At 49.6% G+C, this 21,286-nt stretch overlaps 3 protein-coding genes across 10 annotated transcripts; 1 reads left to right on the top strand and 2 right to left on the bottom strand.

Moving 5' to 3' along the window:
- Positions 1–17: 17 nt before the first annotated feature.
- LOC122394632 (tubulin gamma-1 chain) lies at positions 18–5,159 on the bottom strand. Of its 5 annotated transcripts, none has more exons than XM_043391636.1 (4): positions 4,908–5,159; positions 2,791–3,828; positions 2,294–2,449; positions 18–1,913 (listed from the first exon to the last, which is right to left on the bottom strand). In XM_043391636.1, the coding sequence occupies exons 2-4, from the start codon at positions 3,628–3,630 to the stop codon at positions 1,542–1,544; spliced, it is 1,368 nt and encodes a 455-aa protein (XP_043247571.1). In that variant the 5' UTR covers positions 3,631–3,828; positions 4,908–5,159; the 3' UTR covers positions 18–1,541. The 5 variants fall into 5 exon arrangements, with proteins under 5 accessions (XP_043247571.1, XP_043247572.1, XP_043247573.1 ...); XM_043391637.1 differs by having other exon boundaries at positions 4,626–4,937; XM_043391638.1 differs by having other exon boundaries at positions 4,883–4,924.
- Positions 5,160–5,215: 56 nt separating this feature from the next.
- Positions 5,216–9,638, top strand: LOC122394631 (E3 ubiquitin-protein ligase RING1-like). Of its 4 annotated transcripts, none has more exons than XM_043391632.1 (5): positions 5,216–5,282; positions 6,104–6,669; positions 6,959–7,179; positions 7,511–7,613; positions 8,064–9,638. In XM_043391632.1, exons 2-5 carry the CDS (start codon positions 6,129–6,131, stop codon positions 8,270–8,272), a joined length of 1,074 nt encoding a protein of 357 aa, XP_043247567.1. In that variant the 5' UTR covers positions 5,216–5,282; positions 6,104–6,128; the 3' UTR covers positions 8,273–9,638. The 4 variants fall into 4 exon arrangements, with proteins under 4 accessions (XP_043247567.1, XP_043247566.1, XP_043247569.1 ...); XM_043391631.1 differs by lacking the exon at positions 5,216–5,282 and adding an exon at positions 5,324–5,421; XM_043391634.1 differs by lacking the exon at positions 5,216–5,282 and adding an exon at positions 5,357–5,421 and having other exon boundaries at positions 6,118–6,669.
- LOC122394623 (TATA element modulatory factor-like) lies at positions 9,597–20,906 on the bottom strand (the record flags this gene model as incomplete). Its single annotated transcript, XM_043391625.1, has 8 exons — positions 9,597–11,614; positions 14,012–14,190; positions 14,684–14,819; positions 15,170–15,196; positions 16,540–16,674; positions 16,997–17,147; positions 20,110–20,302; positions 20,706–20,906. Coding segments are annotated over 8 exons (1,148 nt in total), but the record flags the coding sequence as incomplete, so codon positions are not given.
- Between the last annotated feature and the right edge of the window lie 380 nt (positions 20,907–21,286).

Raw genomic sequence — 21,286 nt, 5'->3', positions numbered from 1 at the left:
TATCTTACAAAAAAATAGAACTACGTATGAGTTTTATTCCAGGAATTATTGTGCCCTCCTCGACCAGCTATCGGACACTACAGGCACGACGCACGTTAAATTCACTGTTACACCATGGCGCCGCACGTGGAAACTCCAGCGCCTCAGGCGACACCGCATCAGCCGAGTTACGAGTGGAGTTAGGGGTGTCAACGGTCCCCGAGTTACAACCATGTCTCCGTAAGCGAGCGTGACAGCATGCCACGCAAGATCTGCAATAATCGTGTTACCGCCCACAAGACACTGGAATTTCAGACACAAACAAGTTGCTACGTTCGTCTGGTAAGGCAATGATCATCGGTGAATTTCGCGAGACTTTGATGAACTTCTACGAATGTCGCCGATTTTTGGCACGAAAAACGGGCGACAGCAGACAGGCTTTTCACGAATGCGAGATCACAAAAGCTTGCCAGCGTTTGTAGCTTTCTTAGCCACCAACGGCGCAGCTTTCAGGCACGCTCAAAGCCTCAGCACACAACACTTACGCTGCGTCACCCAAAGCCGCACTTAACAGGCCAAGCCATCACCGAAGCGTGTATCCAGGTAGCTAGAACCTACAACCACGCGACTTTGTCTCCACAGCAGAGTCCGTAGCGTGACTGTCGCTGTCTGAAGTCCAACTTCACAGGGCCGCATGGAGCAATGTTTATCGACGAGTTGGATGCTACACGTTACAACACTAATGTTACACTTATGTCACAAATGTTACACATTACGTCACTTAGTTACATGTCACGTTACTTCTCAGGTTAAGCCAGTACTGAGCTATAACTCCACCATACACGCCCCAAGCGGAATGTGTAACCGTCTGTCCACAAGACGACAGTTTTGACTTCGTGGGTCTTCTCGTTAGTAACGTCTAACTTGCTGGAAGCACTGTTACACTGGATGAACCGCGTCTGGGTGCTGAGCGGCGACGGCAGCTGTCCGGCACAGCCAGGGTTAACCCCCCACTAGCTGCACCTCATCCTGGAGCCGGGATGGATCAACGATTTCCTCTCTGGCGCACAGTTCACAGTCCCGAACTAGGTTCAAAATACAGGTCGAACCCTCGCACCTTTAACAGCAGCTCGAGCCAAGCCGTTCGCATTTCAATGTCTCCTTCTCATTCCCATTCATTTCGAGTGTTCTAGTCACTCCACTCTTTTCGACTGCCGAGACTGTTGAGATCCACTCCATGGCACCATCTCTCACCTAACTCCATTCACCTTCCGTCACTCGGCGTTTTCACTCACTGTTCCCATTCTGGTAAGCCCACTCAACAGCGTCCCATTCTGTGTCCTCTCAACTTCACTCAACACTCCTTGGAAAGTCCTCACGATGCCAACTCACCTCTTCATCACTTAACAACATTCCACTGTGTCCACATCGCTCGACATCGTTCCACTGTGTCCACACAACTCCTGACTATGGCGCTCCACTTGTCCACATCACTTCCACCGTGCACCACGGTGCACCACTTCCACTTCGTGTCCACTCCACTCCACTCCACTCCACTCCACTTACACAGCCCCCGTGAGCCTCTCCATACCCCAGTTCAGATAGTCCGCCCTCGTGGCCGCTAGATACTCATCCACCAAACTCTGCACCACCTCTCTGGAGTTATCCAACTCCTCCAAACTCTCCGCGAACATTTCCTGCTTCCTGAACTGCTCCAAGAACGCCTCCCGCTTCCGCAGCTTGTCATACTGCTGTAGGGTGCGTGCGAAGAGAGAGCTGATGGAAGTGTGGTTGGCCAGCATGAGTCCCGACACGCGGTGGGCGGACTGGATGTAGGGAGATTTTCTGGAGAGTGCCACCTGAATGCTGGCCGGCCCCCAGGGGATGAACTGGGCCAGCTTCCGCTCACGGATCCGCTGCAGCGACTTGTGCACCTGTCGAGGTGAGAAGAGATGTGTTAGTAGGTGGTATGGAGGGGTGTTGGAGCCGAGAACGAACTACAAGGCCGGACAATGACATGACAAAGCTCTCATGAAGCATCCGCGGTCCTTGGGAGTTGGGATAGCATACGGTCACCGACTTAGTCATGATTGAAACGGCGAGAAAAAAATAAACATGTTTTCGTCGATAGCATTCGTGGTCCAGCCATATCCGTCAATAATTTGCATGAACGACAACGACGCTGTGTTTCCCAAGCGACAAGCACGTATTACGAATATTTGAGAAAAAACTACGGCAAGAAAAACTACCTCGAATTTGACTAGGTACACCGATCTCATCTCATCTGAATTGATCTGATCAGAAGTTTACTGACCTGCGTGGGGTCCACCTCCCCCTGAATGATGTTCAGTATGGAGATGTAGCAGTGCGCCAGGTTCTTCTCTGCTGACGTGCTCACCATCATGTTCTTGGGCTGCAGCAGGCGACGCATCACGTCCAGGACGGTGGTCTTCCGAACTGAGGTCACCACCTGTTGGTGAGGGGGAGGCGAGGGTGAACGTGGAGAGAGGGAGATAGTTTGGTGAGCATGGGGAGACGCAATGTTCAGTGTTAGTAGTTCTGAAAATAGCTCCGTGATTCGATTTGACATGAGCAAAGAATTAGAGGATTAATACAAATTTAAGGCCGACTTTCAACCAGCTCCTCAACACCGATATCTTTCCCTTTCCTCTCCTTAGCACCCATCTCATAGATTTCTCCCCTCCCATGAACCCTCACCCCTCAGCAATCCTCTCATATTCCCCAACACAACCCATCGGCTCCCTTCCCCATCCTCTCCTTAGCACGCAATCTCCCCCAGACTACACTAACCTGATCGGTAGTCAGAGGCGTGTATCCCGTCATCAGAAAATGCAGCCTCGGTGTGGGAATCAGTGGCGAGATGAGACCGATAAGATCGTTGTTCATGTAGCTCGGATAGCGCAGAGTCGTGGTGCTGACCGACATTATCGTCGAGACGAGAGAGTTGATCTGCGCAAAGGTAGGGTTCTGGATGTGGAGGCGATCCACGGCGATCCGGTTCAAAGCGGTATTATCCAGTACAACCACACAGTCCGCGCTCTGAGTGAGACGCTTCAGCGTCAGGAGGGAGTTGTAAGGCTGAACGACGACGTCACTGATCTCGTCCTGGCTCGGGAAGACCGAGTACGTCTGGATCAGCTTCTTGGGGAAGCGGTCGTTGAGGTTTTCGAGGATGAACGATCCCATGCCTGAGCCGGTACCTCCGGCAATGGAGTGGCACAGAACAAATCCCTCGAGGCTGTCACTGTTATCCGCCTCGCGGTCAATGATATCAAACACCTCCTCCTGAAGTTTCTCTCCCTGACTGAAGCCAGACGCCCAGTTGTTTCCTGCACCGCCGCCGTGTTTTGAGATGTAGACATTCTCCGGGTTGTAGAGCTTGGCGTACGGCGACGACATGATCGTGTGGATGACGCGCGGCTCTAAATCCAGCAGGACCGAGCGGGGAATGTAGTGCTCGTCGTCAGCCTGGTAGAAGAACACGTCCTTGCGGTCCTGGCCGTCGGTGGCAAACTCCTCTAAAACTCCCTCGGGGGAAATGCCGTGCTCGGCGCAGAGTTTCTTCCAGAACTCGAAGCCGATCTGGTTGCCGCACTGGCCCAGCTGGAGGGTGATCACCTCGCACGGCATGGCGCTAGCAATGAGAGGCTGCTGGTGTCTCAAAGTAGCCCAACTTTGGGTGGGTTTTGGCCCCTGCTTTTAATGACAGTCTTTAAGGGATATTTGATGTGCTTGAACACCTGTTTTGTCACTTCTATTTTTGATAAATGTGGTATAGGCTTCTCAAAGTCACCATCCACTTAGTTCCACTGTCCAGTTATGCCTTTCCTGAAAAAGAGAACATTCCTGTCAAGACAACTGACTGTGTGAATCACTAAATAAGTAAAGCATGTTGACAACTCCCTAGTAGCCTGACCCATGTACAAATAGTTGTGCTCTGTGGAAATAAGCATTAGCAGTCTCAGCTGATCTCAGCAGCAGGAACTAAAAAGAGTCCAGCCCAAACTGCAAAGTATGATGATATTTGCAAGATCTCATCAGTGTGGAGGCACTCAGTCAGCACACCGTGCAGCGCAGGTTTACCATGGCCTGATGCTGGCGCTGCAGAGTTCACAAATCACATGGAGCAGTGCAAGTCCTGATGTGGAACCTCGGTAAACTGCTGTTCAGGCCCATCATTGTTCAAGAAAATGGTACCTATACATATAGAGACATAACCACATCTGCCAGGAACTAATTGACCTAGTGAGTTTTCCATATCAAAAGAACAAATATCTATAATTTGTGGTATACATTATTACTCTTGATCTTATCAAGCATGGATTATGTGTCAGTTTGCTAATGGCTGGTGAGGTTTAATCATATTAGCTAATTGGACTCATCAACTCTGTCGGCTGATACCACACCTTGCGGCTAGCAGTCTTGAGCTCAAGACTTGAATGTGCTGAAGCTGCTTGTAAGCACCATAAGCCATTAACATGATGAGCCAAAAATTGTGGAGACAATTAATTGGCTCAGCATGCACATTAACCCCATGTTAGCATAATCTGATGTCTCTCAGACGACAAAGATTCTATGTTGAACGGCCAATTATGCTCCATAACCGCAGCCGAGCCCCGACCGACCTTGAGCGGGATTGGCCGGACGACACCGAATCTTCGCCGTCCAAGAGTCATCGAACTTGGGGTAAACCAACAGAATGAATGCCTACCATACCCCCTCCCCCCCAAAAAAAGGGAGAAACTTAATGAGCTGAGACATGTTCTTGCATAGAAAATAGAAATGTTCTTGCATTTCTCAAATTCAGCAAGGAAAGTAGGATATTTCCGGTGCTTATCATGACATAAATGTTGTGTAGAATTAGATAGCCCAACAGATTTACAAATAATTCACAACTAAATACTCACCACCCAACTCCCAACTCGGTCAACACAAACATGTCAACAGCTTCCCGCTAAATGAAAACTGTCAAAAATGAGGTAAAATGTGGAAAAATATATCTCAAAATGTTCTCAAATAACTAACAATAGGTCATTTTATTGCAGAATAATATCTTAATATTCAGTAAAATACAGTTGGTTGCATAAATATATCATTATTTTTTGGAAAACCGTAAATAAATAGGAAAATATGTCATCAAAAATTATCCCCGATTCAATGGTCATTCAGCAATCCTTGGAAAGGCAAACTATGGCGCAGCGCTGTTCGATGATCTATCGCTAGCGGAATTTCAGTGTCTGTCCTCAGGATATCAGACTGTCAGCGAATCATTCTTCAGAAAGGTGAGATGTCGCTTTTGAACTTTTTCTACTAATAGCGTATTGAACATTAATTATTATGCCTTCGTGTTTGTGAGGCTGGGAGGCTGCGTTTATAGGCTGGATTTAGATTTTCATATTGATATTTGAATTGGTGGTTCAGGTTGGTATTTTATTTTTGCTGTCACTTCAAAGTTCAAAGGTGTATTTATGAATTTTCAACAATGTATGTCCATATCAATATGTATTAATTGTCTTTTGGTACCTTCAGCCGTCAGCGTTGTTGAGTTGGTGTGTTTTGTGACCTGTGTGGATGAATTTGAGATGAATTAATTTAAGCTATTTGATGTGAGATTTGTTGGTTGAATTTGTCCACCCAGGAATTATTTAGCCCCTCCGATCAAATGCAAATATTAGGCATGGTGCAATTTACAAGAGATTTGGATTGAACAAAGCATCTCGTCAAACACCAAGCTGCAACATTATTCATCACCAATCAGTGTTGTCTTCACATGGCCTTCATGGTGTAATCCACTTCTCAAGCCGATGGGATTTGATCCCATGATCTCAACAGTAACACAACTCAAATTTCAAAATTAGAAATAATGCATGATGATAACTTTGCCAGCTGCAGCTGCATTATCATGATAACTTTGCCAGCTTAGCATTGGCATTTGGCTTTGGGTCTGTCCATTGTCCTGTCAAACATTGAACTAATTTTATAAATACCTAAATATGCCCTCTCCACAATAAATATGTGGAGAGGGATAATTCAGCATTGCCCAATTCGATCTGACCCTGTGTCCTCTGATCTGCCACCGCTGATGCCATATGTCTTTCTGCAGTATTTCTGTGACAGCCTGTTCCAGTATGGCGGTCAGCACGGACTCATCGGGCACCAACAAGACATGGGAGCTGTCCCTGTACGAGCTGCACCGCACGCCGCAGGAACCTGTCGTCGACAACACTGTGATTGCCGTGTCGCCACGCAGCCTCCACAGCGAGCTCATGTGTCCCATCTGCCTGGACATGCTGAAGAACACGATGACCACCAAGGAGTGTCTCCATCGCTTCTGCAACGAGTGCATCATCACTGCACTCCGATCGGGCAACAAAGAGTGCCCAACCTGCCGGAAGAAACTCGTCTCGAAACGTTCACTCCGGCCCGACCCGAACTTTGATAATCTGATCGCCAAGATCTACCCGAGTCGCGATGAGTACGAGGCGCATCAGGAGCGAGTCCTGGCCAAGCTGAACAAGAGTCACAGTCAGGCGGCGCTGGTTAGCTCGATCGAGGAGGGGATCAAAATCCAGGCGCAGAACCGGCAGAACAGAAAGAAGCCGGCCGCGGACGACTCCAGTAACCCGGGCAGCCACGCGCCGCCCACACCCGTCGAGGCCACCCCGCAGAGTGAGTGATTTCTTTTGTATTTCAGTAGAAGTAAACTTGTTTCGATGTTTAAAAGGTTGGGCGGTTGGTAATTGGTATACGTCAGGGAATTGTATATTTTTAGCAGGAAGGATCAACTGCTTATAACCGTCAATGGCAATAATGAAAGGGTTGTTCCCGAACTTTGCGTCAAAATGTCATGCTTTTACAAGCTGACCATTTTTAGAAATAACTTTGCCATCCATTTCATATACCACAACAATATTCACTGAGGTCGTAAAACGATCATTTTTCAATTCTCCTCCGACAGCTCCGGCCGGCGCCCCCGAACCTCCTCCCGCGGCGGCTGCGGCGCCCCCCGCGGAGCCACCCACCACCGGTGCCGGGGAGACCTCAACGACCGCAGCGCCGCCCAGCTCCAAACGGCCGAAGCTCACATCGGAGAACGAATCCTCCGGACTGGAGGCGCCCTCGACCAGTAACGACGGCGACGCGGCTGAGGAGAGCAACGCCGTGCCTGAGATCGAGCTGGTGAGTAGTGCGGGGAGGGAAGGGAAGGTCAGATGCTACAAATCATTGGCCAGTGGATGGGAAGAATGGTTTCACCTGCTCGTGGCTCTGGTCAAGCATAAAAGAGATTAGTATGTGTGCCTCCTTGAGCGTAATGTTGTTAAGAGTCCGTATGTCTTTTCCAGTGTAAAGTTCTCGAGTGCAAATCCGTACCTATGCTGTTTTTTGATAATCGCTTGCGTTTGCTCCATGCCCCTATCTTACTGGATGCGTAGTAAAGTTAAAGTGTCGATAATCTGTGCAACTGTTTTAGTCTTGACACCCAAGCTAATCTTCCTCTTCTCTACCACAGGTGTTCAAGCCGCACCCGGTGGAGATGAGCGCCGACACGGCGCTGCTGAAGGACCTGAAGGAGAACGCCGTCCGGTACCTGAAGACCACGGCCAACGCCACAGGTAACACGGCCACTGCAGGCGGGAGGGAGCATGGAGGGAGCGACGACCGCCGGTGCACTGACTGGGATCGAAGTTTTCCGCTCATGATATAAACCCTTTTTCGTTTTCGTGAGTTGTGATTGATCAAATGGGTTTGTGACGATAAACACATAATAATGTAACCGCAGGTTGTTTCTTCATTGACAAACACTATTCGTTAGAATTGTGTTTTTCTATTGAAAAACAACCGGAGCGGTCCTTCTCCGGGCTGATAATGCGGTCTCTGTGACTATTTTGGCAGAATGTTTGATGTATGAAATTATCGATATATCTGGAACGTTGATAACGCAAATTTGTGCGACATGTACGCCAGGTTGTTTCCTCGGCGTGTGATACACGTTAGTTCATCACATATGTACACTCGAGTGTCCTGTGCCATATTCTGACTCGCTCTCTCCTCTCTCCCCTCAGTGGACCACCTGACCAAATACCTGGTGATGCGCCTGCCGCTGGACCTCGAGTCGCCTCTGGCCGGCACCCTGACCAACTTCACCATCGCCGTATCGCCCACGCCGGGTCACTTTGTGACCCTTCCCGGTGACCTCAGCTTGGAACAGGTCAGTGAGAAATATTGGCGCGTCGGCAGACCGCTGGAACTCGTCTACTCCTGGAAGAAGTAGAACTCGACCGATGTCCGGACTGCGAGTGATGCGAGACAGCGGACGATGCGTGGTATGAGAAAACGAACAGTGCATACCGCGAGAGACATGGAACGTTGTGTTGAGGACGATCGAGTAGACGTCGCCTCAGAGAAACTAGATTTGAGTGTGGGTGAGAGTGAGACAAACGGCGACATTTCCAGTGTGACGGTACACGGATGCGATATTCCGGAAGAGGTTGAGTTCTACTGTTCCCGGAAGAGACGAGGCCTGCTCCCGCGCGGTAGACCGACACGACGCGAAGCGCTTGACCGCGAGGGAGATCTTTTGGCGATCCGAGGAGGTGGGATCGGCAGCCGAGGGAGACTTCTGGCGATCAGGGGAGGCAGGTCCCGCGGCCGGCGGGCGGGACGCACCAGGAGCGGTTTGGGAAGAGGCAGGGGACGCAGACAGCTGAGAAATGTCCTGGAACTGGCGCAGTCGGCGGCAGGCGGGGATTACTCCGGTAATGAACTTCCATGTAAGAACGATGTGAAGTGAACAGTCTTCAGCGGAGGCAGACAGGGACAGACACGCCGACTTAAACGTCTATCGGCCAGCAAGCAAGGGCCAGATTGGCGTCAGTAATGCAACCGTCATGTCAGTAATTCAGCGTCGGCAAGCATAACAGTTTAAACTTGCTTTCACTGACGGCACCCGTAGTCTGGCGAAAGGACGAACTTTATCATGCAAACACCAATTGAATATTGCGGACTCGCAGCTCGACGAGCCAGACTCCTCCACCCCCAGTTTTCCAGTGTTTTATATGTTTGAGACTGCGCTGTGTGAGCATTGAAACATGTTTGATTTGGTACCCAACTTTGCCGCGTCTGTAAGCTGCCTTTGACTGCATTTGTACAGTGTCCGCAGTTGCTGGCCATGTTCCAGTGTCAGTGTGTATTTATCTTGCGAGGCATGTTTGAAGTACGACTGTTGTGTATAAAGCGTATGAATTGCTGCTTTTGTGTTGGTACAAACGCTCTCGGTTGCTTATCCTGTCTTGTATTGTCGTGCGTTTGAACTTGGAGATAGTGTTTCGTTTAGACTTGCTAGTGTGTCGTATCATGTAACTGCACAGCTGAGGTAAAGCTGGTAGTGTGACGTCATACATTGTACGGGTGTGACGTCATCGGCCCGGCTGTGAAGGTGTGCTGGAGTGTGACAGTATCGAATGTAACATACCACAGCGTGTGGGGCGGATCATGACGTCATTAGGGTTCAGCTGTGAGAGCGGTCTGATATATGACGTCATTGATCAGTCAGCTGGCCCAGGGCTCTTCCAAAGCCGCTCTGAAACAGGCAGTTATATCACCACGCCGAGTATAAATATATTCTGTCCATCCGCGCCGCCGCGACCTTTGGAAACGTAACACTCTGAGCGGCCCCGGGCAGCAGCGATCAGGGCTATAACAGGATAAATAATCATAAATAATCGGCAAAAACGATCTGATTGCACACACGATACCAACGCCCGACAAACACAACAAAACCGGCGCACAAACAAACAAGCAAGCACCCGGATTCATACACGGATACGGGGTAAGCCGCGCCCATCAAACAAGACTCCGGGGGGGGGGGGGGGGGGGGGGGGGGGGGGCAAGCGCACGATCACTCAAACAAACATTACGGCACGGAACAAGCCACCGATCTCAAACAATTTTCCGGTACACACTCGAAAAAACAAAAGCGGAGCACAGAACCTATCACCTGGGCACAACCAAACACACGACAACGGCCTGGTTATGTACAAAACTCGCGCTAGGTAGGTATGTAGCAACGGCCTCCGTTTTAGCGGGGCGCCGGCCCCTGCCATGCCTCGCCGAAAATTAACAAGTTATCACAACTGAGCGGGCTGTATCGCTATCATAGCGAACAAGTCTCTCTGTTCAATAGCAAGCGCGCCCTACCCCCATCATGAGCGGCCTTACGCTAAAATAGCGAGCAACCCCTTCCACTTTCATAGCGAGCCTTCAGCGGAGGACGGTCCCGTGTAGCCCGTTCGGTATAAAAATAAACGCCAGCGTCAGTATAATATGGTATACGCCATCAGGTTGCAGCAAACTGCCGGACGCCCTATGTGTAGTCCCGCATATCCGCGTAAATGCACTGATAGCTCCAGCTGTCTGGGCGAAGTGTAAAGCCATCCTCTGTCTATAAGCCACTTGGGGAAAAAGCGCCGCGGGTCTCTACCCAGGCTACAACGCCACGGGAATAATGTTCGCCCCAGAGATGCCTCCAGCGGCGACCCGCAGGGCATCAACACGAGTTGCGGGGCGATGGAGTGGCCCTGTGCCAGCACTGAGATGCGTGCTTACTGCTTATCGCATTGGGAGTCGCCCCGTCCCCTCGCAACGGTACAGGTTCCCGTCGTTAGCCACCTTGCGGTCTTGGAGTAAATGCAGCTTCTCAGTGCTGCCGTGCGACTTTAAGCCCACACCAAGGCGGGATACCAACGGGAAAATATAGCAGTTTATAGCACTGCGGCTCATACCATGAGCATATGTTCGAGAATATGGGAGAAATATGAGCCTATGCGGACTATGGCCGCATTACGAGCTAATGGGCTCTAGAAAAAACCCGTGGTGTGGTTTAACTTCGAAATCAGGACGCATGGACTGCGGCTTGTTGAGTCCGGATAGATTCTCATTCCATTACCCTAGCACTTGCCCAGTCCACAGATTACCCTAGCACGACGCATAAAGCCCAGTCCACAGAAGCCTTGAGCCCAGAACGCTGTCACTTTCCCACAACTATACCAGCTCCACGCATCAATATAACTCCTCATATCATACAAACCGAGACACAACCAGCCCTTGCGGCCACCACTTTGGCCCCAAATGCTCATTGTCTATCACATGCCATTCCAGGCTCACTCTGCCCACATTTCTCGCCCGATAGAAGTGGTTCGCTCTCCTCAGAAATTGTCGCTATCTCGCTATCAGATAGCAATCTTAGCGACATGGCTGGGTGATCAGAAGAATCGGAGCTACCTTCATCACGCTGTGGAGACGCTTCTATCTCGCTTTGGGCGTCAGGAAGGGATTCTTTGGAATGGCGAGCGGATCCCCCTATGGCCTGACCCGATCCCTCTATCACCTGAAGGGATCCCCCTGTCAGCTGAAGGGATTCCCCTGCCGGTTGGCAGCCGGTCCAGGCGGCCCACAGCTCGCCCCAGGTGCGCCGCAGTCGCCGCCAGGCTCAGGACGACCCGCCGCCGCCGGCTCCTCGCTTTGTCAGCTGATCGATCTGCTGTTTGTACATTTCTTTGACGTCAGCTAGGTCGAGTTTGAGCTCTTCAGACTCTTCGGCCTTCTCTCCGTACATCTGAGGGAATGGGTCAGTGGAGTCAGCGAGTAACTATTGGAGTGTAGGAGGGGTTGGGATAGGGGCGGGTCTGGATAGCGTATGGACAGCTCGAGCCCGTATACTTGCTTTCCTGTATGTCTTCCTCATTCCGTCGATATGGGAGAAATATAGCAGGATCAGGCCAGAGTACAGACAGAGCGACTTCTCCATTTATCTGAGAGGGGAGGAACAGGGTCAGGTCACGCAAATACAGCTTAGATCCGTGAAGGTTATATGTCTCGATTCATCAGCAAAGCATAGAGATGCAGTGGGCTTGGCTATAATGGTTGTAGTTCAGTGACACTGCAGCTGCAGTCCCATAATGCCCATTGAAGGGTAAGGGGGACAGTGTTTGTAGCGGTACGGCTGAACAAGAAAACCGGATGGCTGATAATCCCAATAAAATATATGAACACCTTTCAGAGCATGATCTTTTGACTGAAAAACAAAGCGGCTATAGGCCAAGCCATAGCACGCACATCCAACTTGTTTATCTATCGCATCAACTATACTCAGCATTAAACGAAAACAAGGACTTCACAGCCATCTTCCTGGATATTTCAAAGTACTTTGATAAAATTTGGCACGAAGGACTCATTGAAAAATGCGAAATTCAATACAACATCTCAGGGAACTTATTGGCATGGCTAAAATCTTACCTTAAACACCGGAGTCAGGTTGTTCGAGTTGAATCTAGCATTTCAGCATCACAAGAAATACAGGCTGGCTGCCCCCAGGGCTCGGTCCTTGGACCTCTGCTCGCTTCGATGTACTTAAATGACCTTTCCGACCGAACAGAAAACGAAGCACTATTTTACGCGGACGACACTTCACTATATTTAGCACATCCACCACACAGCCAGCAACATGAACAATCACTACAAAGAGACCTTGACTTAATACGACAGTACGGATTAGACTGGGCCATAACATTTAATGCTGACAAGACGGTACGACAAACCTTTACCAACAGACTAGAAAATGACAACTTAACACTTTATTTCGATGGAAAACAACTGACTCCAGTTACTCAACATAGACATCTTGGACTTAACCTTTCCACTGACCTACATTTCCACCAGCATATTAATTACGTAATAAAGACAGCCAACTCTCTTCTAGGGCCAATTTACCCAGTTGCCAAATTTTTATCCAGAACAACTCTCAACGAAATATATACCATGTACATTAGACCACATTTTGATTATTGTGACATTGTGTTTGACGGCAACATCACCTCACACGACATAATGCGACTCCAGATATTACAAAATCGATGTGCAAGACTTGTGACCGGGGCCTTATTTCGAACACCGACTGACGCACTTCTCAAAGACTTGGGGTGGGAACGACTAGAGACGAGGAGACAAATTCACAAGCTACTATTCTTTCATCGTCTTTACTACAACTACCCCCCTCTTCCCTCATACCTCACAAATATTCTGACAGACACAAGACAAGACGCCACAGGACTTCGACTGCGCAACGCACGACTCCTATCGCTCCCGCCCACCCGTCTAACCTCTTTCCGCAGATCCTACATCCCTGCCACCATCCGACAATGGAACCTTCTTCCCGAATCGCTTCGAGACACCCGATCTCCCCGCGATTTCTCTCGTCAAGTCTGGCAGCGATATGGGGCACCAGAGCCACCAGCACTTCACTCATTTGGCACCAAGACACTCAACACACAACACACACGACTACGTGTCGGCCTAGCTACACTCAACGCACATCTCTTCACACTCCAACTCACTCCAACTCCAGCGTGTTCCTGTGGCTACAAACACGAAGACACAGCACACTACTTGCTCTGGTGCCCCCTTTACACAAACCACAGGCAAATACTCTTTAACGCCGTTCGACCAATCGTTCCAAATTTTGACAACTTACCAAGTAGACAGAAGCTTAACATTCTTCTATATGGAAACGACCTTTCTGAAACCCAGGGCACACTTGTTGCTCTCCACATTCACTCATACATCGCACACTCACGCCGGTTTAACACCCAACACTAGGTAACCCACTCACACCCAAGCACGCTGGCCTAGCTGCTGTCGCTCGGGCCCGGGCGCCTTGACCCGGTTCGTTTGTTGCTCGGAGGGTTGCTGGCGGGGCTAGCGTCGTCTGGCCTCAGGTATCGGTTAGGTTAGCATTGTCAATTTTATGTTCTTCTTCGGAGAGGCGCTTTAATTTAAGCGATGCTTTTGCGCCGATCCCTTATTTGCTCTGTACATTTATTTGATCCTTGTTTACTAAAATACACTGGAATGGAATGGAATGGGAGAAGCAGGAAAAGCCCTTCCCCTCTGCCTCCCCCTCCCTCGTCATACCTCTCCCCCTCCCCCGTCATACCGACCCCCCTCCCTCCCGCACCTGCAGCAGGGCGTTATAGGTGGCCTGCAGCTGTTGGTACTCGGCCGTCTGCGCCTGCAGCCGCCGGCCGGCCTCCGAGGCGGTCTCCAGCTGAGCCGAGACGCGCGCCAGCTCGGCGCTCAGCTGCTGGCGCGCCAGCTCCAGGTCCGACCGCTCCGAGCGCAGCTGGGCCACCTCACCTGACCAGGGAGGAGGGGAGGGCGAGGTCAACTGGCGGTCAATGGGGGAGCGGCAAGCCGACTGTTTGAGCAAGTCAAAGAGACAAGCCATCTGTTTGCTGACGACACATATGTCTTTCTGCGAGAGTGATGTGAATCATGGACTACTTGATATTTTGACGTCATTTTTTTCTGATTGTAGCAACATACTTGGCGCAATCTTCTTTACGATTATCCCTCCTCTTTTTCAACTACCCACACCTAGTGGCATTCAAGCATAGCAGCTCAGAATTAAATATGGTGATGAAATTGACTAATAGCATGGCAGTCTACAGTCTACATAAAGTCTCCTCATATCACCATAAATATATTTATTCCCCAGTCATCATAAGTCCATCCTCGTCAAATATATCCTCAAATATTTCCCTGCCCAAAGACAACCCTCCACCTAAGATTCCTTCCTCTGTAACAACGTACTCTGTCTCTCTCCCTTACTCTTTCCCCTCCGACTAACCGTCTCTCTGTTTGAGCTGTGACGTCAGTGACTCCACCACGGACGCTCCTCCGGGCCCGGCGGCGGCCGCGCGGACAGAGTCGTACAGACTGATCCCGGCCGAGGCGCGCGGCGTGGCAGAGTCAAACACACTGTCCTGGGGCCAGCAGAGGGTAACAGAGGTCAGTGGGGGCGGCGGGGGGGGGGGGCAGGAGTGACAAGACAAGTGTGAGGCGGACAAACGAGAGCTGACAGATAGACGCAGATCTCGATCTATGAATTTTGTGGATATTCTCATAGCTCAGCGGAGTGAATATCTCTAAAGTGGAGACTTACGATTTCAAAGCGGGGAAATTATGATTTAATCTCAAGCAGTAAGGTACGCAAATCATCAATCACAGTAAACCAGAACCCAAGCTTCCAACACAATATCTACACATGCAAGCGGCGGACTGCTCTGCTAACACCAACCCCCGCCCACTGCCCGATTATCGAGCAACAACTCACCGCATTGGTGGCCTGCCGTGCCGCCGCCTGGCCATCGCCCAGCAGACGGGGCGAGACGGAATTCGTTAGTAGAGCACACACAGGCAAACTTGTATCAGCGGGTGACTCGCGGGCTAGTCGCTACAACCCGTGTGGACTTCGGGGGTTCATGATGTTAGTGGCAAACACATGCCAGAATTTACAGGGATGTTCAACCTCCCGCGTATCTCACGCATCAATTCACGCAATGCGACGTGAAGTTTTACGTGCAATCAAACGCCTAATCATAGACGTCTGTACACCTACAGAGGTCTGAACTGGTGTACAGAGGTATATGGTCTAATCTAACGGGGTTAGGGGGCGTCCCTAAGTAAGTTATTTAGCATGATGCATAGTGACGGTCAATAAGGACTGGGCGCGAATATTGCAAATTCATGTAAAGTGAACATTCATGTAAAATTGACTAATCGGACTACCGCATAAAAATGAATTCATACAACAAACTTCTATGGGTTACAGTGGAGGTGGTAGAACGCAGCAAAAAAGTACATATCAAGAAAAACAAATGGTAGAATTTGGCAAGAGTGAGCCCACCGAACAAAAGACATTGTAACATGTGCCAGGTGACTTCCTTAGACATGGACACGCTGTGAAGACTGTGTGCCAATGATAGTGCAAGTAAGAGTCTGTGCAAGTGTGCTAGGTGCGTTTAGAAGGACGGACAAAAAAGCAGAATGTGTGAACATATGACGTAAGACACGGTGTTGTAAGCTTATCTGGAGGCAATGCGTAGCCTTGAAGTACTCCAATAAATATCAACACTGATGAGCTTGTTTGATGACAGTTGATGAAGAGAAGATACTTTAGACATCCACGTCACTGACCGTGAAAATGTGTCCTATTTGTGTGAATGCCCTAATTCATCTCCAGTCGAACAACATACCACGTGCAAAGTCCGGACCCTCCCCACACCAAACATTTCAGCACAGGCAAGAAAACAAACTAAACCAGCACCCAGCAGACACATGCAACGGGCAGGCAGAGCAGTATGGGCGTCCGAGACACACACACACACAAAGCCCCGACTCCACACGGCTTCTGAGCAGCCCCCACCACCTCGACCAGCTCGGGATCGCGCGGCCAGTCCAATCATGCACCGACGCACCATGCAGTTATTGTCACAACGAACGCTAAATGACGTTACGGGTGTGCGGTGCTATAATTTAACTCGCTGAGCAGTTTGCCAGCTTTCTGAATCATCAAATGGCTCGCCAACTCATCAGCCCGGCCTAATAGCTCACCGATGTGGCTGACTAGCTCGTTATTAGCTCACATAACTCACCGAACAATCACCCGACTCACGTAACTCTCCACCCATCTCACTGACTCACCAGTTCGTGCATTGAGCTGGAGAAGGATATCCTCGACAGGCTGGGCGTTGGTGAGGTGCGGGGCGTGCTGAGCTGACTGGTGACAGACTCCACCACAGACTGCGAGTGAGAGAGCTGGCGGCCGCGCTCCTGGACCTGCGGAGGGGGAAGGGGAGGGGGGGTCAGGTTAGCTGCCCGACATGAGGCGTGAAAGCCAGTTGGTTATTGCAGGGCGTCAAATCGGAGATCATAGCTGCGCTTTTGCATCTGAAGGCAAGGCGATTCAGTTCAAGGCCAGCTGGGGTTGAACTTACGAGTAACTCGCGATACTGGACGAGGAATGCAGGGAAAGTTAGAGTGGTGGTGACAACCACTCCTCTTTCCTCATGGCTTTACGTCCAAGGACGTCAGCCAAACGCCCCTCCTCTACCACTCCCGAAATTAGGAGGCAGCGGGACACCCTCTACCCAGCTTTAACCTGTTCCTGCAGCGCCGCGGTACGGCTTCTCTCCGCGGTCAGTGCCGCCCGCTCGGCCGCCAGCTGACGCTCCAGCTCGTCCTGGGACACCCGCAGCTCAGTCAGCTGAGCAGCCAGCTGACGCTCCGAGGCCGCCCGCTCCGAGCGGCACCTGGCGGGGACACGACGAGGTTGGAGTTCATGGGGAGCCAGCACTGATGCTTAATATCGCGGAGTCTCTTTCATTCGAAGATATCCTCTATTCAATGGTGATTGCTGATTAAAAAAAAAACGCACAAGCACACATTTCACGCAACAAAACGCGATGATTTACAGTTCAGAACACAATGAAAAAAAAAACGAAACAATTATGGACTCGCCAACCTCACTTTGAACGATTCGCTGTGACCGAATAATGAATAACAATACAAAGGTTGACGAAGATATGTTTTGCACAGGAGGTGCAATGCAAAACTTCCGCAATAGCATTTAATCTGTGAAGAGTCCATGATTATATATTACTGAGCGGCTCTGGGAAAGAAAAATGGAAACCGAGGTCTTTAAAAAATTGCAGGCACGAGGCGTAGCCGGGTGCCGGAGATTTTTTGAAGACCGAGGGGACCGAGGTTTCCATTTTTCTTCCCAGAGCAAGTTCAGTAAGATATTTCCCATACGTCGTTTAATTTCTATTCAGAAACTCACAATTTAATTACTGAAATCACCTTTTTTAAGATTTTTATTAAAAAATCACCAGAACTGTAGGTCATCAACCCGTGCCGGAAAACAGTGCAGGAAAGATCACGTGCAAATGTTTACCGCACGGCTAGAATCAAGAACAATCAAGAATCAAGGTTGTTTGGGCTCTGGAAGAAGACGTCGAGGTCTATGTTGTAGCCCATTTCTTTTTTGAATTACACGTTCTTCTACATCAGTTTGATTTCTCTTGGGTCAGTCTTGTCTGTCTGCCCGATGTTTGTCGTATCTTGACTTAAATTGGTTAGATGTTTTTGCCATCTTGATGCGAGAGCTTAACAAATTCCATTTATTTATAACTCTTTGTGAGAAAAATCTTCCTCTCTTCAATGTTCGGTGGTGGGGCTTGTACAGTTTGAGGTAATCTTGCTCTGTTCGGTTTCTAACGTTAAATAATTGGGTGAGGTCACACTCGTGGAGCTGGTGGAGGATTCTGTGGGTCTCCAGTAAGTCTCCCCGTTCTCTTCTCTCTTCTAGGGTGGTAAGCTTTAGCTGTCTCAGCCGCTCTGGATAATCTAACCCTTGCATTCCCACAACTCTTCTGGTAGCTGCTCTTTGAACTGCTTCAATCTTCTTGATATTATATTTCTTATATGGAGACCACGCTTGGGGACAGAATTCAATGTGAGGGCGAACAAATGTTTTGTATGTGAGAGTAAACATTGCCGGCCTCAGCTTTTCAAAGGTTCTCCTTACCATGCCCCAACTGGCATATGCTCGTTGAGTGCATTTGTTAATATGTTTGTTGAACTCCAGCGAGGAGTCAACAATAACACCCAGGTCTCTTTGCTCGTTGGTGTTCTCCAGCTGAGTACCACCGAGCATGTATACTGGTCTGTCGGACATCATTTGTTTGGTACCGATTCGAAGCGTCTGGCACTTGGAGGCATTGCAGCATAGCTTCCATTGACGAGACCAGTGCTCAATCTCTTGGAGATCCTCTTGTAAACGCTCCACATCTTCATGTGACTTGATGTGTCGGTAGATTTTACTGTCATCAGCAAAAATTTGCACCTGGCTTACTATTTGATCCGGCATGTCATTAATAAACAGAAGGAACAGGGTGGGACCGATCACTGAGCCCTGTGGGACGCCACTTGCCACCTTTGCCCAGCTTGAGTGGGCTCCGTTGACTACAACTCTCTGTTTCCTATCGTAGAGGAAGTCTTCAAGCCAGTTAAGCAGCTGACCGCCTATTCCTGATCGGTATAATTTATGACAAAGTCTTGCATGTGGTACGGTGTCAAAAGCTTTCGCAAAGTCTAGGTAGACAATGTCTGTAGGCACCTTTTCCTCGAGGCTGCGGCTGCAGTCTTCCAAGGTGGAGAGGAGGTTTGTTAAACACGACCTTCCGGAAACAAATCCGTGTTGGCGTGGGTTCAAAATGTTATTCTGCAAAAGATGACTCATTATTTGTTCATTGACGATTCTTTCCATCACTTTACTACATATGCAGGTTAGACTAATTGGGCGATAGTTTTGGGCTTCAGTTCTTGATCCCTTCTTATGGACTGCTGTGACGTATGCCATTTTCCATAGACGAGGGACATGTCCAGTGTCCATCGAGTTTTTGAATATGATCCTCAGGGGTACTGCTACATTTTCTGCGAGTTCAGCTAGGAGACGTGGGTGAAGATCATCTGGCCCTGGTGACTTGTAGGACTTCAGCTCTTTCAGTAGCTTGATGATATGTTGAAGAGGTATTTCAACTGAATGTAATTCGGGCACATCTGGATGCCGACAGTGGGTGAAAGGACACATTTGCTCGTCTGACAGTGAGGAGAAGAATTCGTTGGCGTAAATCAAGTCAGAATCATCTTCTAACGTGAAAACATTCTTGAAGTGTTGGTTGAGGGCAGCGGCAGTTTCTTCATATGATGATGATGGGGTTCCGTCTGCCTTAGTAACTTGCCCCACCGGCTCTCGAACTTTGTTTTTGGAGTTACAGTACGCATAAAACAGCTTTGGATTAGTTTTGATCTGATGAAAAAGTTTTTCTTCGTGCTTTGCTTTGATGTTACGTAGACCATAATGAGCCCTTTTTCTTGCCTTGATGTATTTCTTTCTATATCTTTCCAACTCTGGTAGCTTTAACCTCTCTGCCCTCATGTAGGCATTCCAAGCACGGTGTTTCTTTGTAATCTTCCTTTTTGCTTCATTGTTAAACCACATTTTATTATTATTATATTTTATTATTATTTTATTATTTATTATTATTATTTATTATTATTATATTTTATTATTATTATATTTTATTATTAGGATAATGCTAAAGGGATATCTCGGCGTATGGGAAAAATCTGCTCTTCTTCTGTTAGCCCAGCATCATTACTGCCCTATCCTATGCGAATCCGCCCTTACTCCTCACTACAATCCCTCACCTCTCGAGCGCGGCGACCGTCTCAGCTGCCCTCGCCTCCACCGCCGTCAGTTTGTCCGCCATCTTACCCCGCTCCGCCTTCAGTTCAGCGAGCGAGGCCTCCAGGGGCGCCTGTCGGGCGGCGGCCTCCACGTACTGGTCCGAGACGTGTCGCTCCCGCTCTGTGACGGAGGCCAGCTGACGCTGCAGATCCACTGTATGGGGGGGGGGGGGGGAGGGAAGATATAGGGTTATAGCGGGGTTTACGTAATTTGACGGAGTTAGTCACATCTGAAGCTTAGCGGTATGTCCTTTATGAAAGCGCACCAGCTTTCTTCCAAGACTTTCAAGACGTATGGCGTTTTTATGAGACAATTAGAAGGTATACAGGATAATGCCAATTTATGTTCTCACGCTCCAGAGAGTTCTTTCCATCCATCCGCACTGCTCATCTTCCAACTCATCCCCGACCATTGCTCTCTTCCCGAACCCTGCCCCGTCCGTCTCGCGAAACGCTCCTCCAGTCTTTCTGTCTTCCCTGCCCAGACCGTTGTCTTAAGTGCCAATTTCTCTCCGTTAGTGAAAGTGTTGCCCTCTGTCCCTCTCTGACCCACTGACCGTTTTTCTCTGTGAGCGACCGCTCGGCTCGCTCCCAGCTGTGCTGCTGAGAGCTGAGCGCCGCCTGCAGCGTCTCCAGCTGGCGCTGCAGCGGACGCGTCGCCATGGCAACCGAGTCGGCCAGCTGCTGGTTGCGGCTCTCCGAGTCCAGCAGACGCCGGTGCAGCTCGGCGGTCTCCCGCCTGGAAACCGTCCTCTCGCCTGGACAAAAACAAAAACGAACAGGGAGGTGGTAACGGGGAGGAGTCACGTGGGAGACACGCCCGAAACCATCGACACCATGAGCAGTGTATCAGTCAATGCTTTGTTTTTTTTTTTTTTGTCTACAAGACAACAACTCGGTTTTACTACTGATCGGCGTCCCTCCAGAGCCTCCAGAGTATATTTGCACGGGCTTTGATTAGTGTGTCATTTTTCGGGACATTTCGGAGAGAGAGAGAAGAGAGAGAGAGAGAGAGAGAGAGAGAGAGAGAGAGAGCGCAAGCCATTTCTCGGACATTTCTCTGGCTTGCGCTCTCTCTCTCTCTCTCTCTCTCTCTCTCTCTCTCTCTCTCTCTCTCTCTCTCTCTTCTCTCTCTCTC

Source organism: Amphibalanus amphitrite, unplaced genomic scaffold, assembly GCF_019059575.1.
Source record: "Amphibalanus amphitrite isolate SeventyFive unplaced genomic scaffold, NRLGWU_Aamphi_draft 000602F_arrow, whole genome shotgun sequence".
Classification (NCBI taxonomy): Eukaryota; Metazoa; Arthropoda; class Thecostraca; order Balanomorpha; family Balanidae; genus Amphibalanus; species Amphibalanus amphitrite.
Note: the sequence above shows the minus strand (reverse complement) of the source record. Positions and strands in the feature narration are given on the sequence as shown.